The sequence below is a fragment of the Mesocricetus auratus genome, unplaced genomic scaffold (genome assembly GCF_017639785.1).
Source record: "Mesocricetus auratus isolate SY011 unplaced genomic scaffold, BCM_Maur_2.0 Super-Scaffold_100014, whole genome shotgun sequence".
Lineage (NCBI taxonomy): Eukaryota > Metazoa > Chordata > Mammalia > Rodentia > Cricetidae > Mesocricetus > Mesocricetus auratus.
This window is the reverse complement of record NW_024429197.1, coordinates 23,216,063-23,239,655: the sequence shown is the minus strand read 5'-3', so window position 1 is coordinate 23,239,655 and position 23,593 is coordinate 23,216,063. Positions and strand designations below refer to the sequence as shown.

Genomic DNA, 23,593 nt, shown 5'->3' with positions numbered 1-23,593 from the left:
AATAACAGTTTAAGCCATTGTGGTTGCAGAGCGGCGAGGGAGCGGCATGAGAGACAGACGGACGACAAGCCTAGGGCAAAGCGCAGGCTCCAGAAACAGGAAGGGATAGAGTTGATGGAAGGCACTGACTCTCAACCTGGGGAGCTGCCCTGGTTTCTGGCTTGGCATCTGGGTACAGTAACAGGAAAGCAGACTGGGAAATGGTCATTCCAAGACAGAGGAAGGATTGCCACAGGGAATACCTGGGATAGAGGACGTATCTGAGTGCTGTCCAGCATGGGGACTTGGGTCTGGTGGTGTCAGCAATGTGATCCTAGAGGCCACATTGTATGTATGAAATAGAAATCTATGAAACTGCCTGAGAGGGCAACTGAGAGGAGACTCTGAGGGAGGAGTGTCTGGTGAGCACATTTCAGGGGTTGTCTGAAAAGGAGGACCTGGCCTGGAGATGGGGAGGAGGGGCTAGAGAAGAGAAGTCTGGCTCATGGGGTCTGAGTTGCCAGCTGTTCCTGAGTTCTGAGATGGTTTGACTCTTGAAAACCCGGGAAGAACTAAAGTTTCCACAGCCTGAGACCCTGAAGGAGGGCTCCTGAAGAATGGGCCTAGGGGGGCTACCCACACATCCTGGCCTCTGAGAGAGCTGCCGCAAGCATGGTCTGACCTGCTCCCTGCCCCGGCCTCAGCTGAGGAAGAACCACCCAGAATGTAGCTCTGGACCTAAGTGGCTCGACTGCCCACATCGTTACATGTGCTTCAGGACATGGGCTGGAATCTCTAAGGACCTCGGACCAGGTAAGCGCCTGGTTCAAAGTTAGCAGTTGTTTTTCCTGCCCACAGCGCTGAGTCCCACAAGCCTGGCTTCCCCTCAGAACCTGCTGTTGGATGCTAGGCCTGGCTGAGCAAAACCCTGAAGTCACAGAGCTTTGGACCCTGTCCTCCGGCCTCCCTTGATTCTTTGGGACAATCTGTCCCTGTGTTCTACATGCTTAGTTCCAGGCACAGGGTGGAAACTTGACCTGGGTCACAGGCTTCGAGGGACAAAGGTGCTGAAGCATGAAGCAGGAGGATAACTCCATTAACCCAAGTGTCTCTCTCTCTCACCCGGCCTCTTCTGGCTTCAAGTCCTGCCCCTAGCTTGCCACTGCCCACTCCTCACCAGAGCCTCCAGTTCAGACCTGATTTTGGAAGAGAACACACACACACACACACACACACACACACACACACACACATACACACACACCTCTTAACAGCATCCTAGCAGTGATTTGAGAGCACAGGTTAATTCAAATCCCAGTTCTGGCATGCTGGCTTGCTGTGTGACCTTGGGCAAACTATTGAACTTCTCTGTTCCAATTTCTCAGTATTGGAGTTGTATGGGTATTGTAATGTTATTCACTAAATACTGTTGTTGATGAGACCGAATTCTATACATAAAGCAGAGCAATAGAGCGTACATGCTACTAGAACCCTAATGATTGACACTCTACAATAGGCAGCCAGCCTTCTGGGGGAGGAGCTTGCTAAGTCTCCTCCCTTGTCGTTTACTTCTTGCTGACTCAGAAGGTCTGGTGAGGATAGCATTGAATTTGAAAGACAACCTCGGATGCTGTAAAAACAGTAAAAGGAACAGCAGGAACAGCATCAGTACTGTACTTCTCCTGACAGCTCTGCTGGGCAGGTAACTGTACTGTACAGACCCACAGGCTGAGGCTCAGGCATCACTGCACTCAGCAACTGATGCCATCATCCATAATCTCACCTGGAAGTAGGAGTAATGCAGATTCAGACAAGAACACTTCTGGGTATGGGTTTCCTTCCCACCTGGCCTGGCCCGACTGCCTTCCACACTGGGGCGGCACACGAAGGCCCAGGAGATTTGGGGTGTAAGCTCTAGGTTGGGAGAACAGACCGGCATGGGAGAATGGGCAAGCCTCGTGGTAGCGACTTCCAAGAGTACATCCAGGGCACTGAGTCTGGGGGCGTGTGTGCAGGTTGCCTGGCGCCGGAAGGAAGCTCCTCTAGGAAGACCAGGCAGTCTGCGGTCTTGTGTAGGCTGTGACTAGATCAGGGGCAGTTTCAAGAGAACATTCTTGAAGTGTTCAGATGTCTAGGAAACATGCCTGAGGATGTAGAGCTCTACTGTCGTCTTGGAAGGGGGAGTATCGTGTTTCTCTTCCTACCTCACCTGCTGCTGGTGTTTTGCTCAATGCCAGTTTGGATACTTATTTATGTATTTAGAGACAGGGTCTTACTATGTAGCCTTGACTGGCCTGGAACTTGCTATGTAGATCACATGGGCCTTGAAGTTACAGAGCTCTGCCTACCTCTGCCCCCACCCCAACTCCCACTGGTCCTCTTTGTCCCCAAGTTTGGACTTCAGGGTCCATCATGTCAACCTTTCCCCAGTACTTCAGTTTTCCTGTCCCATCATCTCTCCATCGAATGTCCCAGTGAAACTCCAGCCCGCAGCCAGCCCCTCCCCAAGGCTGCAGCCTGGCCTCGGATGATGCCTCAGGTGAACTTTCAAAGCTTCTAGGAATCTAGGCCTCCGGTTTCTGCTGGTTTCAACCCCAGGAGAAATTTCCATTCTTGTGCTCCAGAAAGAGAATTCCAACAGGACCAGGCACTACAGGGAGCCATGAAGAGTGTACTCCTAGCAAGCAAGGAAACATGAACACGGTCTTCAGAAAGGGCCCCCAGATGAGAGGCCACATCCCAGATCCCAGCAAGCAATGGGGCTCATATTTCTTCCCTCCATTATGCCTCCCCCAGGCCTGGAACTTGTAGGGAATGGGTGTATTTTTCTCAGAAGCCCATTTTACCCAGAATTCAGTCTATTCTAAAAAGATGCATAAAATGCAAGAATATGTATAGGGATTTAAGTGTCCCCCAGTGCTGAAAAGTTTACTGGGCAGGAAGGTAGTAGCATTCTGTGCATGCTCTGTTGGCAAGGAAGTCCCTCAGGCTGGAGACACCAACACCATGCAGTCTTTACACCCTGCTCAGGGTCTCTGAGATGGCCCAGCTGGAGGGCCTATTGTTCTTTATGTCCTATTTAGACCAATGGTCAGTCCCTCCTAGAGCTGACTTTCTGCCTAACAGTTATTTATAGTCTCCTTCCTTCCATAGCAGCCCTTTAATACTGCCTCCACCTTGCAAGAGAATGGCCCTCAGTTTTCTGCTTCAAACACACAAACTCACCTACATCACCTTCATCACCTTATTCCTTATCTTTACCGAAAGGAGTAGCAAGCCTGGTCCATCCACCCTGTGTCCTGCAGCTGCTTGCCTTCCCTGCTCCAAGGCTGACTTCTAGCTTGCATCTTCAGGTGATAATCAACCACATCTCTCCCATCCATTCTCCTCTGTGGGTCCTACTTTCCCAGCATCCCTTGCATCCTGGAGCTTTATCTGAGCAGCCCCTAACCTAAGTCCTGGTACCTTACATCTGGACTGTGAATTGGTTTCCCAGTGAGTTCCCTAGCTCCACTTTTGCCCCATGCAATCCACTATCTGCAGAGATATGCTCACCTGAACACACGACTCTGACCAGGCCTTTCTCCATTTAAAATCCTCACTGTGGCTTAGGAGATGACTTCCAGTGTAAAATACTTGCCAGGAAAGACTAAGTACTGCTTTGGATCCCCGGAGCTCAGTGCAGGCAGGGACGCTCCAAGTCAAGCCACTGGCCAGACTAGCCCAAACAGCAAGCTTCCAGGTTCAGGGATAGACCCTTCCTCAATTTATAAGGTGGAGAGAGATGGAGAAAGGCACCCATTGTCAACCTAATAGCCCCATATTCACATGCGCACATGTCCACATGTGTCCATTCATACATGAGCGCAGAGCACACATATATGCATACTACCAAATTGGAAACAACCTTCTCTAGTGTCCTCTTGGTCATAAGAAAGTGGCTCACCTGTTAAGAGACCCCTGAAGCCCTTGCTAGATACTTCTTTTCTAGCCTCCATTCTTACCTTTATTCAGCTTCAAACACCCTCTCTGCTGCCTCTAAATTGCTAAAGTCCTTTGCTTTCTTCTCCTGCCTGAGCTCCTCTTCCCAACCTCTCATCCCCCAGGGTCAGCTGAGACCTCAGCTTAGCATTTCTGGGATGTTTAACCGTGTCTTCTTTTCCTCCTAAGGCTAATCTCTACCTCCACGGAGGAGCCAAGCTGTCTAACTAACTTTAGCCACAGTCCTCCCTGGATTAAAATCTTTTGATGTTTTCCATTGTCTTGAGGACAAAGTCTAAATTCCTCCCTGGGCTCCCAAAGGGGAGGAAGAGAGGCTGCCTCCCATAATCTCTTGTAGTGTGTTTGTGTAGTGGCAGGGGGCTGAGTCAGCTTTAGAGACAGGGGTGGGCTGTGAATCCAGGGTGAATTTCTCTGAGGACTGTTCACTGCAGGGTGCTGGATGGGGTAGGGGGTAGGGGCAGTGAAGGCAGGGGGTGGGTTCATCTTATGGAGGAGGCTCTACTGAGAGCAAAGGCAGAACTCAGGGGTCGAGGAACCTGACAAAGGGTGAGAGTTGGGCCACAGAGTCTTAACCAAAAGACAAGGGAGGTGAAGACAGTGGGGGCAAGTGTCTTCGAGAAGAAACAGCTTTGGAGAGAGTGGGCAGGCTAGTGGGCTCCTGGTGGTGATGTCGACTGAGTGAGATGCTTGGAACAAGGCAGTGGAAGGCAGGAACGGGCTGCCGGCGCTTTAGCGATGGCGTTGGTGGTAGATGTACTGCTGGGCTGCTGGGTCGATGGCCAACGTCTTATAGCGTGGGCCGTCTGAGGCGCATGCTCTGTTCTCTCCCTCACAGCCTCCCCTGGGAGCTTGACACCATTGCCACATGCTTGGTGAGATGTCTAAGCTGTGTGCCGCCTTCCTGTTTTCCAAGCCTCTGTGTTTCTGAATTCCGTCAGTTTCTTAAAAGAAATATTAAAAAGATAAGAGGCCTATCTCAGCCAGAAGGAAAAGGGACCCCTGGCTTATTCCAGGTGGAAGGGTGTTCTGTGGTCCCTTGCCTCCAGGGAGTTGGTCTGGGACTGAATCTCTTGGGAAACCAGGAAGAGTGAGAATTTCTCAGGGAGACTTGAGGACCTCGGGAAGGCAGGAAGGAAGGACTGGGAGCCAGGTGTGCTCGGCCTAACTTCCCTTCCTGGCTAAAGGTGGCTCTCACTGTCCCTTGTGCATACATCGCCGTCTGCCCAAGCTACAGCTCTTCCATCTGAACGAAGCACCTGCCACATATTAGGTCCGTGTTGGGAACAAGGGATCCGTAGACAACCAAAAGTGAAACACACTCTGTAGGGATGAGCTTGCCCCTGACTGAGTCATCACACCCATCATGAGCTGTGGTTAGCGTCCGCAGTTGAGGGTGCTGTGGACACCAAAAAAAGAGCAAATCGCCAATTTAAGGGAGAGGGTCAGGGAGGACTCCCTCCAGAATGCGGCTCCTCAGAGAAGGGGGTCTTAAGGGATAAGGATGGAAAGCAGGGCAAAGGCTGGGATGAATGAGAGACTGTCGAAACACACGGAAATAGATGGATGTAGCAGCATCTGGCCTTGAAGGTGGGGGATTAAGGAGTTCAGTTGGGTGTGGCTGGTTCTCGAGGCTGCGAGAACAAGACCTCTTGGCATTAGGGAAAAATTTTAAGGTAGAGATTTTAAGGTATATTTCCATTTTAGTTTTATGATGATCACTCTGGCTCACATGTATGTCTGTGTCAGAAGGTGGGCTTGAGGACAAAGAACAAAGAACAAAATTTCAAATTGTGCTACTTATCTTCATATTGGAGGCAGTGCTCCTTTAGCTAAATTCTACTTTGTGTAACTTAGTATTTCCCAAGTGAGTTTATTAGTAAATCCTTTATAGCAGTGGTCCTCAACCTTCCTAATGCTGTGACCCTTTAATACAGTTCCTTGTGTTGTGGTGACACCCAACCATGAAATTATTTCTTTGCTACTTTATAACTGTAACTTTGCTAATGTTATAAAGCATAATATAAATATCTGATATGCAGGATATCTGATATGTGACCCCTGTGAAAAGGTCATTTGACCCCTAATGGGTCTTGACCTACAGTTGAGAAACGCTGCATTATAGCATCAATTTGACACTTCACGTTTCTCCGGAATCTGCATCTTTTAGGAGACAGGTCTCCAGTGTCTTCACATAGTCTGCACTTTGTGTAGCTGGAAGTGGCAAAAGCAGCCACTTACGTTCTTGTTACCTGGAAACTCATACCACAGAAAGAGAGATCCCTTCCACAGTGATTCCAAGCAGAAAGTGACTTACTGCCTTAGAAGGGCTCCAACACCTCTTCTGTGCCTGGAACCCAGAAGCAGGTCAACTGGTCCAGGGGCCACACGGATTGTAGGCTGACCTTGTTTCACAGGTAGGGGAGGGAGACATACCCTCCAAGCCATCCCTCAGGGCTTGACTGTATAGGGCAGGGGGCACATTTCTAGAGAAACAGTCACCAATACCTGTGGTTAAATCTCCCTTTGAATTAGCAAGTGAACAAATGTGAAGGACTAGGTTCCCCTACTTTCTCTGGGTCCAGAAACCTACTGTGTAACCCCCTTGACCTTCCCACTTCTCTCATGAGAAGAGAAACCTCAGGTCTACCTAAGACATTATGGCATCAGAGCCTGAAGTGAGTGGGCTATAGGGTTGGGGGATGAGGGTCTCTGAGATGAGATGGTGAGGTGAAGACAACAACAACTGTAGTCACCCTTTTATTGCACGTTTTCCAGGAGTCCAGACATGTCATTCACAATGGCATTTAATCCTAAAAATCAGTGGTAACACTGTTCTAAGAACAGAAGCAAGAGAGGCTAATAGTCACCTCACCCAGGCCCCAGCTGCTAGGTTACAAGCTCAAAGGCATTTCCGGTCCAGGTCCATCTCATCAGGAAGCCATTTCCCTCTGCTTTGCCAAGAGTTGCTCTTTCTAAAGAGCATTCACTGGGGGTATTCATGGGTAGGCAACGAGCACTTCTGTGGAGATCCTCGATGATGTCATAGGGCAAGGCTGGAGTTGTAAGGTCTTGGAAACACAGGTCAAGTCTTCAGGAATTCCAGATGTGCCTAGAGACCCCAGAACCAGGCAGAGAGCATGACAGTCCATGGACACAAATTTCAGCCACGAGGAGGCATCCATCACTCACCTCCTCATGGTGTGGATGTGTGTGTACACACATGCTCCTAAACACATACCATGCAATCCCATGGCAGGGGGGCACACATACATGCATGAACCTGTGCCTGCCACAAGTTCCGGGGACACTGAGTCAGGTCATGGGAAGAAGGGCTCCATCTCTGTCAGATGAGGCTGGCAATGCTGGAGGTGGTCTCATGACGCTGGCCAGAGGACAACTGTCCTGAGATGCTAAAGATGCTGCTGTTACCACCGTGGCTGTTTTGGGTGGAGGGTGCAGCTGTACAGATCGGGGGGCAGTGTCCACTCACACCCACCTGATACAGCAGCAAACCCAGCAGCAAGACTGAGCCCAAGGAAGCCAGGGTAATGCCCACGGACAGCATGGCAGCCAGTGGCCGAGCTGGGGCCGGGGCAGCAGCCAGCCCAGCCAGGGTCAGGCCAGTGACCAGCAGCACAAAGCCACTGAGCAGCACTACGACGGCGTCGGCCCCTCCACCACTGCGCAGCAAGGCCACGTGCTGGGCCTGGCGTAAGCAGTTCATATCCTGCACGGCAGAGCTCATCAGCTGCTTCACCAGAACCATCAGGGCCAGCAGGCAGAGCACAGTGCCCACGGCTAGTCGCCATTCACCAGAGCGGCTGCTGGTGGAGGACAGCAGCGCCACACCACCTGCCCCACAGCCTGCCACAAGGCCCACGGCCACGGAGAAACAGAGCAACGAGCGCCGGGGCTGCTGGGACCACCATAGTTCCACCTGCTCTGCCAGCACATCTGGGGGCAGCCCCCTGGCCACTGAGGCTTCTTGGGACATGGCTTGGTCAGGCAGGGTCAGGTTAGAAGATGAATGTCAGGGCTCATAGGGTGTCTATCATGGCCGGGTGTCCCCATCACCTGGTTGGCAGCTAGAGGCGCAGTCTCCTCCTCTCTGTCCAGAATATGGCTACCATCACCTGCAGGACAGGACCACATGTTATTTCCGACCCGTCTAGCCCTCACAGCCTCACCTGGGCCTCTTAAGGAAACCACACACACACACACACACACACACACACACACACACACACACACACACACACACACACACCTGAGAATCTTCCCCTGGCTCTATAGGACTTGTCCCTAAAAACTGCAGCCCCAGCACTGGACCTTGGGAAAGCACCTCCCCTGGCCCCAGCAGCTTCCTCCATCACAGAGCCCCCCCCTCCTCTTCAAGGAATCCCCTTGCCCAGCCCCTGACCTCTCTAGTGCTGGCCGTCTCTGTCATCCAGGCTGTCCGAGGGAGCTGGTGCCACAGTGGATGACTGGACGGAGGACAGTCGGATAAAGCCTCATTCAGGATCAGACTCACATGGCCTCAGCTGTCACTGCTGGGTCCTGGATGGGAGGAGTTGTGGGGAGGGGAGGCTGGTGACTTAACCCTTCTGGAACCAGCAGGCTGACCCTGACCTTTCTCTCAGAGGACTGTAGCCTTCTTTCTCTGTGGGTTAGCACCTGACCCCTAACACACACTTCTTCCTCTAGTCCCACCCTATCTTTGTTTTGGAATAAAAGATGCAGGCTCCAAATCTCTTTCCAGTGCTGATTTTCCTGCTGGGCCAAAGTCATCTCTGATGCAACAAGGCCCAACCCAAGTTCCTCATCTTACCCTAACCTGTTCCTCCTGTGTTGCTTCCTCAAGACGATACTACCACCCCTCAGCACCCCTCAGCTCACCTCGAGGCTCCTCAACTCCCTCTGCTGTTGCCAATTCGAGTCCTCAGGGGCTGCCTCTTGCCTCTAAACAGATCTTGTCCTGTCCCTCCTCAGTTCTCGCCCAGAACTGCCCCCCCTCCCTCACTGGCCTGATTGCTCCGCAGTGGTCTACCCCCACTATACCCTCCACGTGTTCTCTAAGGCAGCAAAGGAGGGCTCTGGATTTGAACCTCAGCTTAGTCCTTCCCACCGTGGGAATGTGGGGAGGGATCTAACAGTGTTACTCATTTAACCTGTTCCCTAGAGGACAGATAGCATGACTCACACCAGGTAAAAATAAAGCTAGCGCTGCCGGCCAGGAGCCGGGCTTCCTGCAGCAGGAGAGACAGATCCTGTAGGTGCCAGCTGCTAGTCCAGGAGGGGCTTGAGTGGGACAGGGAAGCCCCAGTTCTCGTCTTAGAGCCCTTATCTGAGAAGGGAGGACAGAGGAGTTTAATTTGAGGAGGGGAAGGAGTCATCTGATACCTTCCTTTCCAGACTCCCATGGGGCAAAGGGACTCAAAACATACTTTTTTAGTAAGAAAGACTCAGAGAGCCTAGGTCTGGAGACCACACGGACCATACAACTAAGAACCGGATTTTACTCCAAAGAGACAGTTTTCTGACTCCACTATCTCTCTGTCTTCTGCGGGGGTTGCCCCTGCACGCAAAGTGGGCGTGGAAGATGCCCACGCCCCCACGGGTGTTGGGGGCGGGGCAATAGGCGGAGTCTGTCCCAGCAACAACCCCCTTCCCCCCGCACAGTGGCATGCTGGTGTGAAGGTGCTGGCACAGGCCTACTGGGGGAACGACCCCAAGGTGGGTGGAGGTTCCCAGTAGCAGAATCAGTGGAAAGGTGGGTGGGGAGGTGTGGGGCACTCACGAGAAGTCTGGCTGTGCTGGATCCGATTTGAGCAGGCAGGACCCAGCAGGTGGGGCGCTCTAGCTCCGTTTCCGGGGAGACGCTTCACCTGCCTAACCTGCATCCAGGTATGCTGGAAGGAGGGGGGATTAACAGGTGCTGTTTCCAGGGCAGGGCCAGAGCCAATTGGCTGACGTGGCCCGGCGCCTTCTGTGGGGCTGAGACATTCCCGGGAAGGGAGGGGCTCCCGTCTGCTGCTGTTCGGTCTGGAACACAATATGTAGACTCGGTCAGCAGGAACAAAGAATGCTGTCCCTCTGCCCTGTCTGAGCCCCAGCCCACCTCCCTCAAATCCAACCGCACCTTCCCCTTAGCCCCTCCCTGAGCACCTACTACCAAGCATGCACGTGATTACAGTCTAGGCCTGTAATCTTTGTGCTCTGAGAGGCCGAGGCTGGAGGATAGCCCCCGGGAAGCCTTGCACCTGGTCTGAAACCTCAGCTCCAGTTCCTTACTCCAGCTGATTCTGGACTTTAGTTCTAAATCCCAGCTGTGTCCTCAGCCCCGGTATTAACTTCTATCCTTGAGCCTAGGCGTCCAACATCCAACTCAGCCAGCCTCAAAGCCAGCCTCAGCACCATAGCCCAACATCAGTGATACCCAAACCCTTGCCCTGGTAGCTCCATCTTGAACTTTCCCCCAGTAAGCCCTTGGTTTCTTTTTCTTGAGGCCTCAACTGGGCATGGGGTAGCAGGGTCAGCCTGCCCCATGGTTAGGGAGAGGCCCTTTCAGGAGGATAGCTGGAGCTCCCAAGAGTAAGCACTTCTTGTGTAAGTGCCACACCCCTTCCAAGGCACCAGAAGCCCTTGCCCTCCAGTCAGAGTGTCCTTCAGTTCTATCAACTGTCCTCCACCTGCCCTTTGAACTCAGGGCTGCCTCTGCCTGATCTTGCCAATGATGCAGCTGAGATGCCCCATTTGACCTGGCCGATTTGGCAGTGCTCCTGATCCCCTACCTTCATCCACAACTGCTTTTCATGCTCTTAATTGTCCTTTAGCTAGCTTTCACGTCCCCCATCCCCCAGATGTGTATCCCCAGCCAGTCTAGGCATAGTCACCAGTCTACTAACGAGGGACAGATGGACTGTCATCTCAGCAGCCAGCACTCTGTTGTAGCCTGTATGTGCAGGGCAGTTGAAAAACGTTTGTTGAGCAGTCGGCTAACTAAGGGTGTGAACCCAGATTCAAGTCCTAGCACCCATGTGGTGGCCCGCAACTATCTGTATCTCTAGTTCCAGGGGACCTGACACCCTCACACAGACATACTTGCAGGCAAAACACCAATGCATATAAAATAAAAAAAATACTATTTAAAAAGACAACCAATACAACACAAAACAAAAACCCTGTTGGCCAAAGTGGCAGGCCAGCCTGTTCTATAGTGAGTTCCATGACAGCCAGAGCTGTCTCGAAAAACAGGGGGAGGGGGTGTGAACTAACAGGTGACTATTTTGAGCCTTGAGTATTTGGAATGAAACCAGAAAGACAAGTTGGGCCTAGGCTGGGCCTCGAGTGCCTCAGGGATGCGTCTGGACAATGCAGATGTTCAGAAGGGGAACAGGAGTGTAGTTCAGGGCTCTGCTTCCAGTCGGCCAACCAGGTTCTCAAACACCGTGCCCCAAGTGGCCTTAGGGTGGCTGGCTGGAGGGTGTGTGAACTGTCACATATCCTCTACTCTACAATATATGTTAGTATATCTTTTCCTCTCTTCTTTTGATATGTATGAAATAAAAAGAAAAAATCCCAAGACAAACACACACACACACACACACACACACACACACACACACACAGAAACCAAAACAACAGCAACATGAAATCCAGGTTATTTCTTCCCATGAACTGTTTCCAGGATAATTGCCTGGCCTGGCTTTCTCTTTGCTTTGTCCTGTGCAGATGACACGGAGCCTCCTAACCACAGAACAGCCTGCTTTGTGTGTATATGTATGTAACTTATTTATGTAATTTAAACCTTCCTGATAGCCTGTTTCAAAAGACACAGGCAGAATTAACACATAAAAATGAATGTATTTGCTGGGCTGTTAGCCCAGCGGTAGCTCAGCACTAGGTTCCCATCCCCAGTGCTACAAAAATACATGTATTTGAATTCTAAAATATATTTCATTATAGGAGGTATTAATGTGCTCCTTAAAAGTCTTTTATTATATATACAAAGTGTATCTCGGTTCAAATTAGCTGCACACCAAGTACCCTGGAACCACCTCTACCTGTGGCTGTGTCCTTACTGGGGAGCACAATTCTGGCTGACTTTTCCCTGAAGAAAAGTTTAGGGTTGGTTGACTGCTGCAGTGCAGGCTGAAAATGGGGGACATCATGTGACACTGTGGGTGTTAATCCTGCCACTTTGCAAAACATTATAAATGTTCCCCCTTTATAAGAAACATGCTAGGGAGAGCAGAGCTTGCCAGCCTGGATTCGATCTGAACACTGGGGATATCCTGGTCTCTAGGAAAGTCTAGTCTCCTGCTGACAGAGCTGGGCCTGGGAACCAGTCTCTGAGCATGTTCTTCCTTTTCTCTTTCCCTTTGGAGTCTGTTGAGGAGGAAACGGCCTAAAGCTTCCTCAGTGGGAGGGTCAGTGGTTCAAAGTTAGTGCTGAACCCTATTTCTAAAGCTGAGGTTGTAGGGGCAGTTCACAGGGGCAGGAATGGCGGGTCAGGAGGTGAAGGTGGAAATGGACCTGCAGGAAGGTGTAGGTCTGAGGGGGGAGTGCAGGGGAAGGGCAGAGGAGCTGAAGGGCATCTCCCTGCTTCTGTGGAGATCCCACCTTTGCTCAGCCAGAGGCTGAAGTGAGCCTGGGTAGCGCCACTGCATGCCTGAGTTCCTCCCATGAGCAGACTGGGCCCTTGCTTGGTCTTTGAGGCCCTCTTTGATGTCATCTCCCTGCCTCAGAATCTGTCTGCTCTCCTTTCAGATGATTCCATCCATACCTTCAGGAATGAGCTCAAATGTCACCGTCAGCTGTTAAAATCCATTCCCAGGGGAAGATATAAGCTATGTCTGCCCCTTCTCCTGAGGTCTCAATGATTTGATTCCACTAAAGTTCACTCCGGGAACCAATGAGTTTATTGGGATTACTTCCAGAGCATAGATGATGGGTAAGTTACTAGAATGTGGGCACTTCCCACCAAAAAGGCACACTGGAAAGTCTACCCAGTAGGGATGATGCCTTTCCTGCAGTTGCATAGATGGAGTCCCCTGTAATAGGTCCCCAGACCTTCGTACAACTGACTCCATGGAAGTACCATTCAGGCTGTAAAACTCAGCACATAGACAGCATCACTTGCCAAAATGAAAACAAAGGCCTAATCTACCCAAGTCCATAGCCTTAGGAACGTCTCTAAACACACTAACCTTTTTGGCTTCTGTAGTTCTGCTTCTGGCTAACTGTTCTTGTTAACTGAAGTATGCCAAGCCAGAACATGCTTTTTTGTACTTAAAAGCTCACCCCAACAGGATCCCAAATATCCAGTGTAGTCAGTGACTAGCTAATGAAGACTTTCTATTGGTTTAAACCCCTGTCTGAGCTGTCTTCTCTGATGGATACCCCACAACATCCCCTTCACTAGTCTTCCTTGGCTTATATACTCCTGAAGGCCACATGTAATTAGAGCAGAGATACACACATGCCACAGAGGTGGTATGGAGTGGCTGATACTCAAGATGAGGGCCCTGTGACCCTCTCTGCTCCCCCTGTGAGGAGATGTAAACGTCAACAAGCCTAGCTGGCTTGATCTTTTGCAAGTGGCTCAGCTGAGCTCCCAAAGATGGTGGCTATTGGGCTTCAAGGACAGTAGTGTACAGCCCCTTCTCAGACGAGTTCCCTGGCTACCCTGTCTAAATCACTGTCTCCCCGGCATTTCTCATCCCCTTATTCCCTTTATTCCCTTGCCCTTCCCCTTATCACCCCCACACACTCATTATTGTTGGTCTTTTTCTTCAAGTATGACCTTTACAAGGAAGGATTTGCTTTGTTTTTTCAATGCTGTGTTTCCAGCATTGAGCTAGAACAATATGTGTGCAACTCATGGTTGTTGAAGGACTGAGTGGAATCCTGGTTTTGGAGCTAGGCTGATCTTGAAGTATCAAATCCCAGCTCTAGTTAGGTAATTTTAGAAAACCTGCTAGGTTTCTACTGCTATGTTAAAACGCCATGACCAAAGACAGCTTGGGAAAGGAAAGGGTTTATTTTGCTTACTCTTCTACATCACAGTCCATCACTGCAGGTAGGAACCTGGAGACAGGAGCTGATGCAGAGGTCATGGAGGAGTACTGCCTACTGGCTCACTTCCTGTGGTTTGCTTAGCCTGCTTGCAATGAACACTTAAGACCACTAGTCCAGGGACAGAATCACCCACAGAGTGCTGGATCCTCCCAAATCATCAACCAAGAAATGGCCTATTGACTTGCCTACCGGTCAATCAGTGAAGACATTTTCTCAACTGAGGTTCCCGCTTCTCAAGTGACTCTAGCTTGTGTCATGTTGACAAAAACAAAAACAAAATCCCCAAAACCTAACCAGGACATACTTGGTGGTCTAGGTCTCTTTCTCTGTCACACATAACAAGACTTAGTGAATAATTACGAGGGGAATTAAGTGATAGAATCCATTTATTCTGCAAAAAGTTATTGTACCCCTTTTGTGAACGGGTATTGTGCAGAGGACACAGGAGTCAGCTGGGAGCTAATGTTCCTGTTATCTGGGAGGAAGAGTTAGGAGCAAAACGGACACAGCACAGGGTAGCTAGCTGCAGGGCATCAGGGGATTTATGCCTCTGCCTGGTAACTGACCATTCCTCTAGGCAGACATGTTTGGGGGTGGCATAGGTCCCACTTACGATGCCATCCTCTTTCCAGATAAGAGCTCCAGGGACTAGGACTGTATTTTGTGGCTCAACCCCGTGTCTACAGTTGACTGAGTATAGGTAAGCCCCAGGTTCAGACTAGGCCCCAAAGTTTCCCTTTGAGCAATTTAAGATTGAGTCAGAGGGGCTGAGATGGTGCAGTGCTCAAGAGTAGACACTATTCTTGCAGAGGACATGTGTTCAGTTCCCAGGACACATGTCAAACTGCTCGATTGCTAAAATTCCTTCCCTGGGAGAGAAGTAAACTATGCCTACATCTCTCTGAAGGTCTCAGTGACAAGCTGGGGTACAATCCAATCAAGTTCACTTTGAGGAAGCAATGAATTTATTAGACTTCCTTACAGAACAGTGGAGGTCATGGGTGGGAGGGTGCACCCATGGAAAGTCTGCACCCAGAACGGATGACAACTCCCCCATGGATGCATAGATGGAACTGTTCTCCTGGCTCTTCTATCTATATACAGTAAATCCCCCCACCCCATCCCCGCCCCCCAAGTCCATCTAATTAGGCCAAAATTGTATACACCTTGTTGGGAGTTGCAGCTGAATCCTCAGGGAGGGTCCCTCTGGCACCACAGTCAATCAGCCCAGCTGTTGGCGGGAGCAAGTGGGCACAGTTGAACTCATGAAGATGATCATAGTTTATCTCAGAGGATAGTCCTGGAGAAAGGCTCACAAATACCTGAAACTCCAGTTCCAGAGGATCTGATGTGCTGATGTGGTTTTCTGGACTCCATGGGCACTTACACTCATCCATGTGCATATGCACACGCGCGTGCACACACACATATACACACACACACACTAAATCTTTAAAAATGGACTGGAGATTTCATTTATGCTTGGGGCTTTTGAGGAGCAGTATTAAAAGGCACTTCTGCCATTTGAACTTGGGATTTCTGTTTGCACAGAGGGTCCTAGACAAGAGAGGGAGATGGGCTCCAGCTGTGTCCCGAGCCCTGGCTCAGTTCCTTCTTGAGGCTTGGGTGTTTCTGTGCCAAAGGAAAGCCTGTGAGACACTAGTGGAGCCAGAAAACAAATTCTCCCTCTCTTTGCTTTAGCTGCCTGGAGTTGTAGCCAAAGAAGGACACCTGTAGCCTTCTGCTAGAACTCATAGTCCCAATTTTAACACTTACCCCATTAATACACTCAGGATGTGCCTAGGACATCCTTGTTCATAGTAGGTGCCCCTGTCCTGTTCTACCATGTGATACTTAATAGATGAGCAATAAATACCAGCTCTTGCAAACCTACCAGCCACAGCAGATAATCAGTAATGTTGGCCCCTCCTGCTGCCTGGCACATGGCAAGGTTATGTCCTTATAAATGTGCCTCCCAGTGTGGCTCCACTTATGACTGCGTGGACATAAAGCATAACCACTCTCTTGAGTCTCTGATGGTCTTGGGGTGCTCAGGGAGGATGAGCCCTGCTCCTGATCCTGAGACATCAGTTCTCTTTCCTTTCTGAATTCAGAGCAATATTTGTAATGAGTACTACCTAATCATACAGCTACTCCTGGGACTGCCTGTGCCCCTCAGTACCTCTTGGGGACAGCTGGTGAGTAATGGCTGATGCACACACAGTGGAGAAAGGTGGACGGTGACACCAAGACTCTGACTGTGGGGTTGGAGTCTCTTGTGCTAAGAGAACAGGGTGGCAGAGAAGGCACACCTAAGATCTGAGTAATTTACACCGTCTGGCCATAACTGATGCTGAGATTCTAGAAGAATTTGGGGGTGGGGGTGCCCATTGGATATCCAGGGCTTAGGAGTAATTCTGAAGGCTCTTACACTGGAATGACAAGCTTCTCCCAAAGCCACTAGCTGTCACACTCGTTGAATGAGTCCCCAGAGCTCAGTGATGGACTGCAAACACAAGAGCAAGAGCTGATTTCATGTGCCAGTGGGTGACTGGCTCGGCCTCTACAGCTGCTGTGGGGGATGGGACGACTACCAGGTTCAGGCGACCAGTGAGGGGTCAACCAACAGAAGAGACCTCGAGGAGAAGATGACTGTCACGAAGGAGGGCCGCCTTCTACCGCCCCCATGAAGTTAAGATGGGCAAAGTGTGTGTGTGTGTGTGTGTGTGCGTGCGTGCGTGCGTGCGTGCGTGTGTGTGTGTGTGTGTGTGTGTGTGTGTGTGTGTGTGTGTGTGTCCGAGAGGTAGCAGTCAGTGAACCAGGGCCACCCAGCTAGGTATAGGAGCACAGAAGGCAGGATGTGGAGAGCTGAGAAGACAGCCGAGCCGCTGGCCCAGGCTCAAGCTGTGTTCATCCTCTACAGCTGAGAAAACAAGCCGCTGGCCCAGGCACTAGCTGGGGCCCTCCTCAGCCTCAGCTGCTGCTCTGTCCTCCTCCTCTCCATCCACTGGGCAGCAGTCACATAAAGCTTCGGGATAAGTTAGCTCATCTGGAGCATTTTCCACCCCCTTTCCATCTTGCTAAGATTCTCTGGGAGTCACATTCCGATGCCCCCAACCACCTGGCCTGTAGAGTTTGCACAGGCACCCCTCCAGCACAGTATATGAAAAGACACAGGTTTTGGAGGCCACTGGGTAGCAGGGTCACAACACAGCCCCGACTGTGTGACCGTGTGCCAATCAATCTCAAACCATTTGTAGGAAGAAAGGTGTTGTCTTGACTATGGACATTTCCTGGTTATGTGCTTGTAATTTGAATGCCAACCTCAGTGAATTTGCTTCTGGTCATCAAAGCTCCATTTCCTCTGTGTTTTTCTCCTGCTCAGGCCATGCTTTCTCTCCTTTGACTAACTCCCACCTCTCCCTCCCCTCAGCCATCTTCCTGGGCCAAGCGACCAGTACACCTACGACGTCTCCCTAACCAGCCCACCTGCTTCTATAGGATCCCCTCCGTTGATGCTGTGAAAACACCCAGGAGCAGTGCCGACAGTGTTGGCAAAGCAGCCTTGGGAAACTGAGGAGTCTAGGAGATGGCCGGCTTCATGCAGCCTGAGGGAACCACTAGAGACCAGGAGGAACTGTGGGCTTAAATAGTGATATAGATATCTGTTCTCTGCATACAGAAGCCAGGGACGTTTCAGTTCCATGCCTTTATTCATTATTGCATAAAGGAGTCTCTTTCTTGGTACCTACATGTGGCTAGGACTGGAGGCATTACTAGAGAGAGAAAAGTGTAGAGTGTCCCCCGAAATGGAGGAACCTGCTAAGGTCACACCACACATAGATGTGAAGACAAGAGAAGGAAGGGCAGGAAGTCCCCCCCCTCTATATATATATATATGTATGTATACATATATATATATATATAATCTTTCATAAGAAGAAATTGGAGGAGGCCCTGTTTGGTCCTGACTTGGCCGGGAGAGATGAAAACCAGGAGGGAAGCAACAAGTGAGCTACGTAAGGTGTGAGCAGGTGGCCCTGTCTCAGCCCAGGTCTGGCCCATCTCTTCAGTGCAGGCTGCCCAGTACCTACACAGGAACAAACAACAGTGGCTTTGGAGAGCCCACAGTCCCCAGTCCTCAGGCTCTTCTCCTGCTTTCCCATGAGCCCCCACCCTAAGCAGAAGTTGGACAAGGTTGTGAGCAAATACCTTTATTCTGACCATGCCCCCAACTCTCCAGGATGAAAGAGGTCGATGGGACTCACGTAGAAGTCTGGCTTGGTGACCGACACATGGTGCTTCAGACTGTGGCTGCAAATGGCTCACCCCAGGTCACTTGTTGTGCACTTCAAAATCCACATCTGAGTCGACGAGGGAAGGGAGTCGAACCCCGGCAATGGTGTGGAAGCCCGGGACCTGCTCCTGCTCTTGGATCTGGTCTCTGAGGCGGCGGATTTCCAGGCGCTGCATTTCAATGATTCGCCCGGTTTCCTCCTGTTCATTCAGTCGCATAGTAGGACTGATGCTGGCCATGTCCTTGCTGAGCACTGTAAGGGACAAAGCAAGGTCACTGTGGCCTGTTACTAACTAACTACTGCAGTCTCCATCCCCTCCAAACACCCACAGAGCCTCCACACTGGGAGAAATAAACAGACTGTGCCATGTGGTAAGTCTGACCTGCCCATGCCCATGTGCCTCCCTGAGGTCAAGTGTAGCCCCCTGGGGACGACGCTGGGATCCCAGCCGCCAGTCCTCTGGTAAAGATGGCACTTCTGGACACAGACTCCTCTCCTCCCTTTATGTGGTCACCTGCTTATGCTTCCTGCACCTTGGAGCTTGCCGTCTTTCCTGTCCTGGGGTTTGCCACCACCCTGGGCATATCTCAGGCCTGGGCCTCAAAGGGCTGGACGCCTAGCAGTAATCTTGGCCTCCAAGCCATGTCACCTTCCCCTTTCTTCATTAGGATGGTCCCCTCATCTCCCATGCCAGTGCACCAGTCTCAGACCACGGACTCTTTTACTGTTTGTCCAGTAGTCCCGTGCTAGCTGGGACTGCGTCTTCCTGTAATTCCCTTCTGCCCAAGAGATGAGATGGGTTCCTAAATTCACGTTCTTTTCTGGTCCCCTGGACCCACTAGGAGTTTTTTCCCTGCATTTTCTTGACCCCCACCTCACCCCTAGTTTCTAATTGATTTGTTCTTCCATTTCCTCTATCCTGCCCAGCCCACACGAGGCAGAAAGCAAGTGCCTCCTGGACCCGTCAGGGTCCCTCCATCCATGTCTGTCCTGCTGTGTGCTACTGAGAAAAATAGCATGTGAGGTCCAGTGCTTTGGCTCCAGCTGATTATCTGTTTATAGCCTGCAGACTTTGCCCTTCCCCACAGCAGCACATCTGAACTCTGACCTCCATTCCCTATCCATCATTCTTAACAGCACTGCCTCTCTCCCCTGCCCACTGCCAGCCCTTTCCTGTAGCTCTAAGGGAAATACTAGAAAAGAACAGATGCCAGAGGCCAAAGGAGAGACAGCTTTCTCTAGGAAACAGTCAGCGGTGGCCAGTGGTCAGCCTTGTCTTGGCCTCTGACTGGTGTAACGGCACCAGCATTTAAAGAGCGATTGGCTTATCTTGCCCTTCCTGGGTCTGGTTCTTCCTCCTTCTGCCTAGACTTCCTTTGCTGCAGTCTCAAGGCTCCTCACCTCCTAGTGCTTTTTCTCCCTAGGTATCAACCCTTCATCCTCCTGCTGCTGGTTGTTTCCTCGGTGATGTGACCTCCTCATCAGCTCCTGTCTCCAGCCAGGTTCCTCTCAGTAGCCTTCACATACAGCTACTTAACCAGTCACTGGTTTCCCCTGGGATGGAGGTGCCTGTGAAGCCACGGTCCTGGTGTCTGTCTGAGAGATTCAGTGCCGAGATTCTCTTCTGGCCACGCGAGCACACCCTTCCCAGAGTGCCTCACAGTTGTTCCAAACTGTGGCTTTAAGGCCGGCCAGGATGTTCAAGCACTGAGTGAGGTCACTGGACCTCCGAGGTGGGCAGCGGCTCTCCACAGAGGAAGGGCCACCAGAACCACAGCTACGGGTTGGAGGCTGACCTAGAGCAGTCACCTTCACAAATGTACCCGACTTGCCACATACTGTCCCATGAGTGTTCCTAGGTTCAACTGGTGGAAGATGGCCCAGTGGACAGCCTGTAGGGCTTCTGTTATGGCTCCTGCTCTGTCTCCCACTCTGGCTTGTGAGTATCTCTAGGGCCTGGGTTGTGCTTTTCCTGCCTCTTCCCAGCACTGGTCTCTTTCTCTCCTTTCTGACAGCCAATGTTCACCACACTGTGGTTCGGTCTTACAGGGCCCCTTCTTTGGTGTATAAACCCTGCTTCTTCCACAGCTATTGGGAAGAGAGCTCTCGCTTAAGGCTCCACCCACCTTCGCCCCCCCCCACATGCCCCGTCTCTGTCACCTTCCAGACCTGGCTTCCTTCCATAGACAGATAAATTTATCTGAACAATTAGCTTCTTATTGTCACCCCTGTGGTTATCTACAGTGCTGTGGAGTGAGCCCAGGGGCCATGTACATACAGCAGTTTCACCACAGAGCTACATTCTCAGCCCCAAATCCAACTTCAAAGGATGGGAAACAAGAAAGTGGTCAGGGATACAGTTGGGCGTACCTCAACCTCCTTTCTAGACTCTGTATCACGTTTCTTTTCTTGAACTGTTTTTTCAAATTCGGTCTATTTCCCCTTTATTGGTTTGGAAGATTTCCTCTTTCCTTCTCCCCTGCTCTCCTATCACCGCAAAAGTTTAATATGCTTATAGAACACAAAGACTGCAGAGTAGGGATGGCTGAGTGAGACCCACGTGAAGCACAATATAATTGTGTGTGTGTGTGTGCTCGTGCGTGTGTTTGTGTGTGTGTGTGTGTGTGTGTGTGTGTGTGTGTGCAGTCTCAGAACTACAGGGAGATGGGATTAGAGACAGTAGAGGCCCTGAGATCACACACATTGTGTGGTGGGGGAACATGTCACCCTGTCTCACACAAAGAAGATGAGAACTGATAATTGACTTGTCCTCTCACCCTGCTGTCTACATGTACTCTGTGGTGCCTGTTCAGCTGTAGTCACAGACATGCAAAAGGAGACCTGGGATGGTTCAGTTCCACATCCCCTGGCTTGGACGCTTCTGCCCCATGTCTCAGGTCTTCTGAGGTTGGCTATTTGGATCCACAATTCAGCTGCTGTGTTCCCCATGTTAGATCATTACAGATGCCTCGGAGTCTACATTCTGCATTCGTTCCTTGGTGACTCGTAGCGAGGAGATAGCCTCCAAGCTTCAGCGCTCTGAAAGGACTGCATCACCATTTCTGGCACTCACTGTTGCCACTGGGAAGTCACCTGTCACCTGGCACTGTTGCTCCTGTGTCCTATCCCTTCTCCCCGACTGCACTGCATTCCTTGTCTTGGTGCTCTGTGGTTTTGACGTAGGGTTAACTATTAATTAACCTCTCGGGGACCACTGGGATTCCTGGAGCTGGTGGTCGCCATCTCCCACTGATTCTGAAAAACTCCGTTACTCCTTGAGGTGACACCCATCTTCTGAGGACTCAGTGTAGACAGCTGCCGCCTTATTCCATTCCATCCCTGGCTCTCAGTGTATGTTGTCCCTCTGGGCTGAATCCAAGCCACCATATTCATTCTTTTAGTTCACATATACTCCCTTCAAATGGGTGTATCTACCATATGGCTCAACTTGTTCATTAAGTTTCTAATTATAATAATTACAGTTCTCATTTCTACTAGTTAATTGTCGTTTTTAAGTATAATTTGTAAAATTTTAGAATACTCTTGCTTTGGGCTAGAGAGATGGCTCAGCTGTTAAAGGCTAGGCTCACAACCAAAAATATAAGAATACTCTTGCTTAAAAAAATTTCAAAGTAGGGCAGTGGTGGCATGTATCTTTAATCCCAGCACTTGGGAGGCAGAGGCAGAGGTAGATCTCCAAGTTTGAGGTCAGCCTAGTATACAGAGTGAGTTCTAGGACAGCCAAGGCTACACAGAGAAATCCTGTCTCAAAAAAAAAAGCCACCACCACCACTAATTCCTTTTTTATTTCCTTAAACATATAAGGCATTAAATCATTTTTGTTATATTTTACCCATCTATTTCTTCATGTGTGTGCACATGTATGTGTATGTGATTTGATCTGGTTGGGGTGGCAAGGACTGAAGAAAGGACAGACAGAAGGAAAAGTGAGGATGGAGAAGCAGGCCACAGCCACCCCAGAAGCTCAGTGTGTTTATTCTACGATTGAACAGAGAATTATTAGCTACAGCTCAACAGGGAGTAGTCTCTGCAGGGAGTGTTCTTCAGGCTGTAAACATTTGGGTGTCGATGGGAAGAAGAAAGCCACAGTGGGCTCCTTTTTGCAATACACTGTCAACATTTGCACTTGGAATAGGATGGAAGGTTTCACCATCTCCCGGTGCGGGGAGCTGAGGCTTTGGGGTGTTGTCCACATGGATACAGCCCTTGGCATGGTCCATGATGTCCACGTCAACAGCATAAATTCACTCAGGACTTCACTCACTCAGTGTTTCCTCCACTCTGTGTGTGTGTGTGTGTGTGTGTGTGTGTGTGTGTATTTCCATGTATGCCACTGCACACAATAGAGGTCAATTCTCTCCTTCCACCATTTGGGTCCTGAAGATCCAATTCAGGACAGTCATTTTACCATCTGGTGGGTTCATTTTAACAGTCTGACTTTTCATAGTCTTTGTTGGTTTTATCCCATAGTTTGCTGCGTTGGTAGTTTAGCATATGTTAGTTCTTTTTCCTATGGTCTTCATTTTCAGCTTAGGATTTAGTTCCCTGGGCCTCTGAAAACAGGGATGCTCCTCCATCCCCTTCTTCCTTTGGTGCCCTTTTTTTAAAGATGGTTTTGAATAGCCACCTTTAGCTGTAAGTTCTAGTGATACGGTTTTAGAAAGTGAAAAACAAGCAGGTATATCTGCTGGATCTGTTACTTAATTGTGTTGCAATTTTGGAAACAATATAAATGTTAAAACTGATGTAGTCTTTAGGGAACGAAAGCTCCCTTGTTCAAAGGGTTCTCAAACACCCGCCAAGCAAGCGGGCCAGCTCCTACACAACTTGAAGAATGAGTACTCTGCTCTGGCTTGTCTTGGGAAGGGGGCGGGTGCACATTTCAAAATCCAAGGTCAGACTTCGGTTTTGCACAATTGAGGTCAACAACTGGTATTACTTGTCACCCACTGTCACAAGTGAGTGTTCTTTGGATAAAGCTGCAGCAGAGGAAGGATAGATTGGTTGCTTTCAAACAGTCCATGGTGTGAGTGTTGGGCTGAGGTGCACAGGGGCAGATATTGAAGATATACAAGAGTGGCAGGAATTGATGCTTCCTGGAGTTGGGAAATGAATTCCTGTGAGTTCACCAGATTTTGCTATCAACTTTTTTATATGTCTGGGAATCTCCACATTAGTTAATGATATAAAGAGCTCCTACAAGGGGGAAGGTG

The 23,593-nt window shown here is 50.2% G+C and overlaps 2 protein-coding genes and 1 long non-coding RNA gene across 8 annotated transcripts in view; 1 reads left to right on the top strand and 2 right to left on the bottom strand.

Moving 5' to 3' along the window:
* Nucleotides 1-6,725: 6,725 nt before the first annotated feature.
* Nucleotides 6,726-9,908, bottom strand: Tmem125 (transmembrane protein 125). Of its 3 annotated transcripts, XM_013123434.3 has the most exons (4): nt 9,779-9,908; nt 9,182-9,325; nt 8,402-8,538; nt 6,726-8,114 (listed from the first exon to the last, which is right to left on the bottom strand). In XM_013123434.3, exon 4 carries the CDS (start codon nt 7,973-7,975, stop codon nt 7,325-7,327), a length of 651 nt encoding a protein of 216 aa, XP_012978888.1. In that variant the 5' UTR covers nt 7,976-8,114; nt 8,402-8,538; nt 9,182-9,325; nt 9,779-9,908; the 3' UTR covers nt 6,726-7,324. The 3 variants fall into 3 exon arrangements, with proteins under 3 accessions (XP_012978888.1, XP_040612736.1, XP_005083927.1); XM_040756802.1 differs by lacking the exon at nt 9,182-9,325 and having other exon boundaries at nt 9,779-9,871; XM_005083870.4 differs by lacking the exons at nt 9,182-9,325; nt 9,779-9,908 and adding an exon at nt 8,878-9,137.
* Nucleotides 9,779-21,989, top strand: LOC121143966. The gene is made up of 4 exons (XR_005881290.1): nt 9,779-9,885; nt 12,751-12,934; nt 18,305-18,730; nt 19,784-21,989. It is a non-coding gene; the product is annotated as an uncharacterized LOC121143966 (long non-coding RNA).
* Nucleotides 18,260-23,593, bottom strand: part of Cfap57 (cilia and flagella associated protein 57) — a 72,253-nt gene continuing 66,919 nt past the window's right edge. For 3 of the 4 annotated variants that reach the window (XM_005083869.4, XM_040756799.1, XM_021235131.2), the window contains one exon: nt 18,260-18,611. In XM_005083869.4, coding sequence (XP_005083926.1) covers nt 18,397-18,611 — 215 coding nt within the window. In that variant the 3' untranslated portion in view covers nt 18,260-18,396. The remainder of the gene's footprint in view (nt 18,612-23,593) is intronic. The other variant, XM_040756800.1, reaches the window with a different exon arrangement.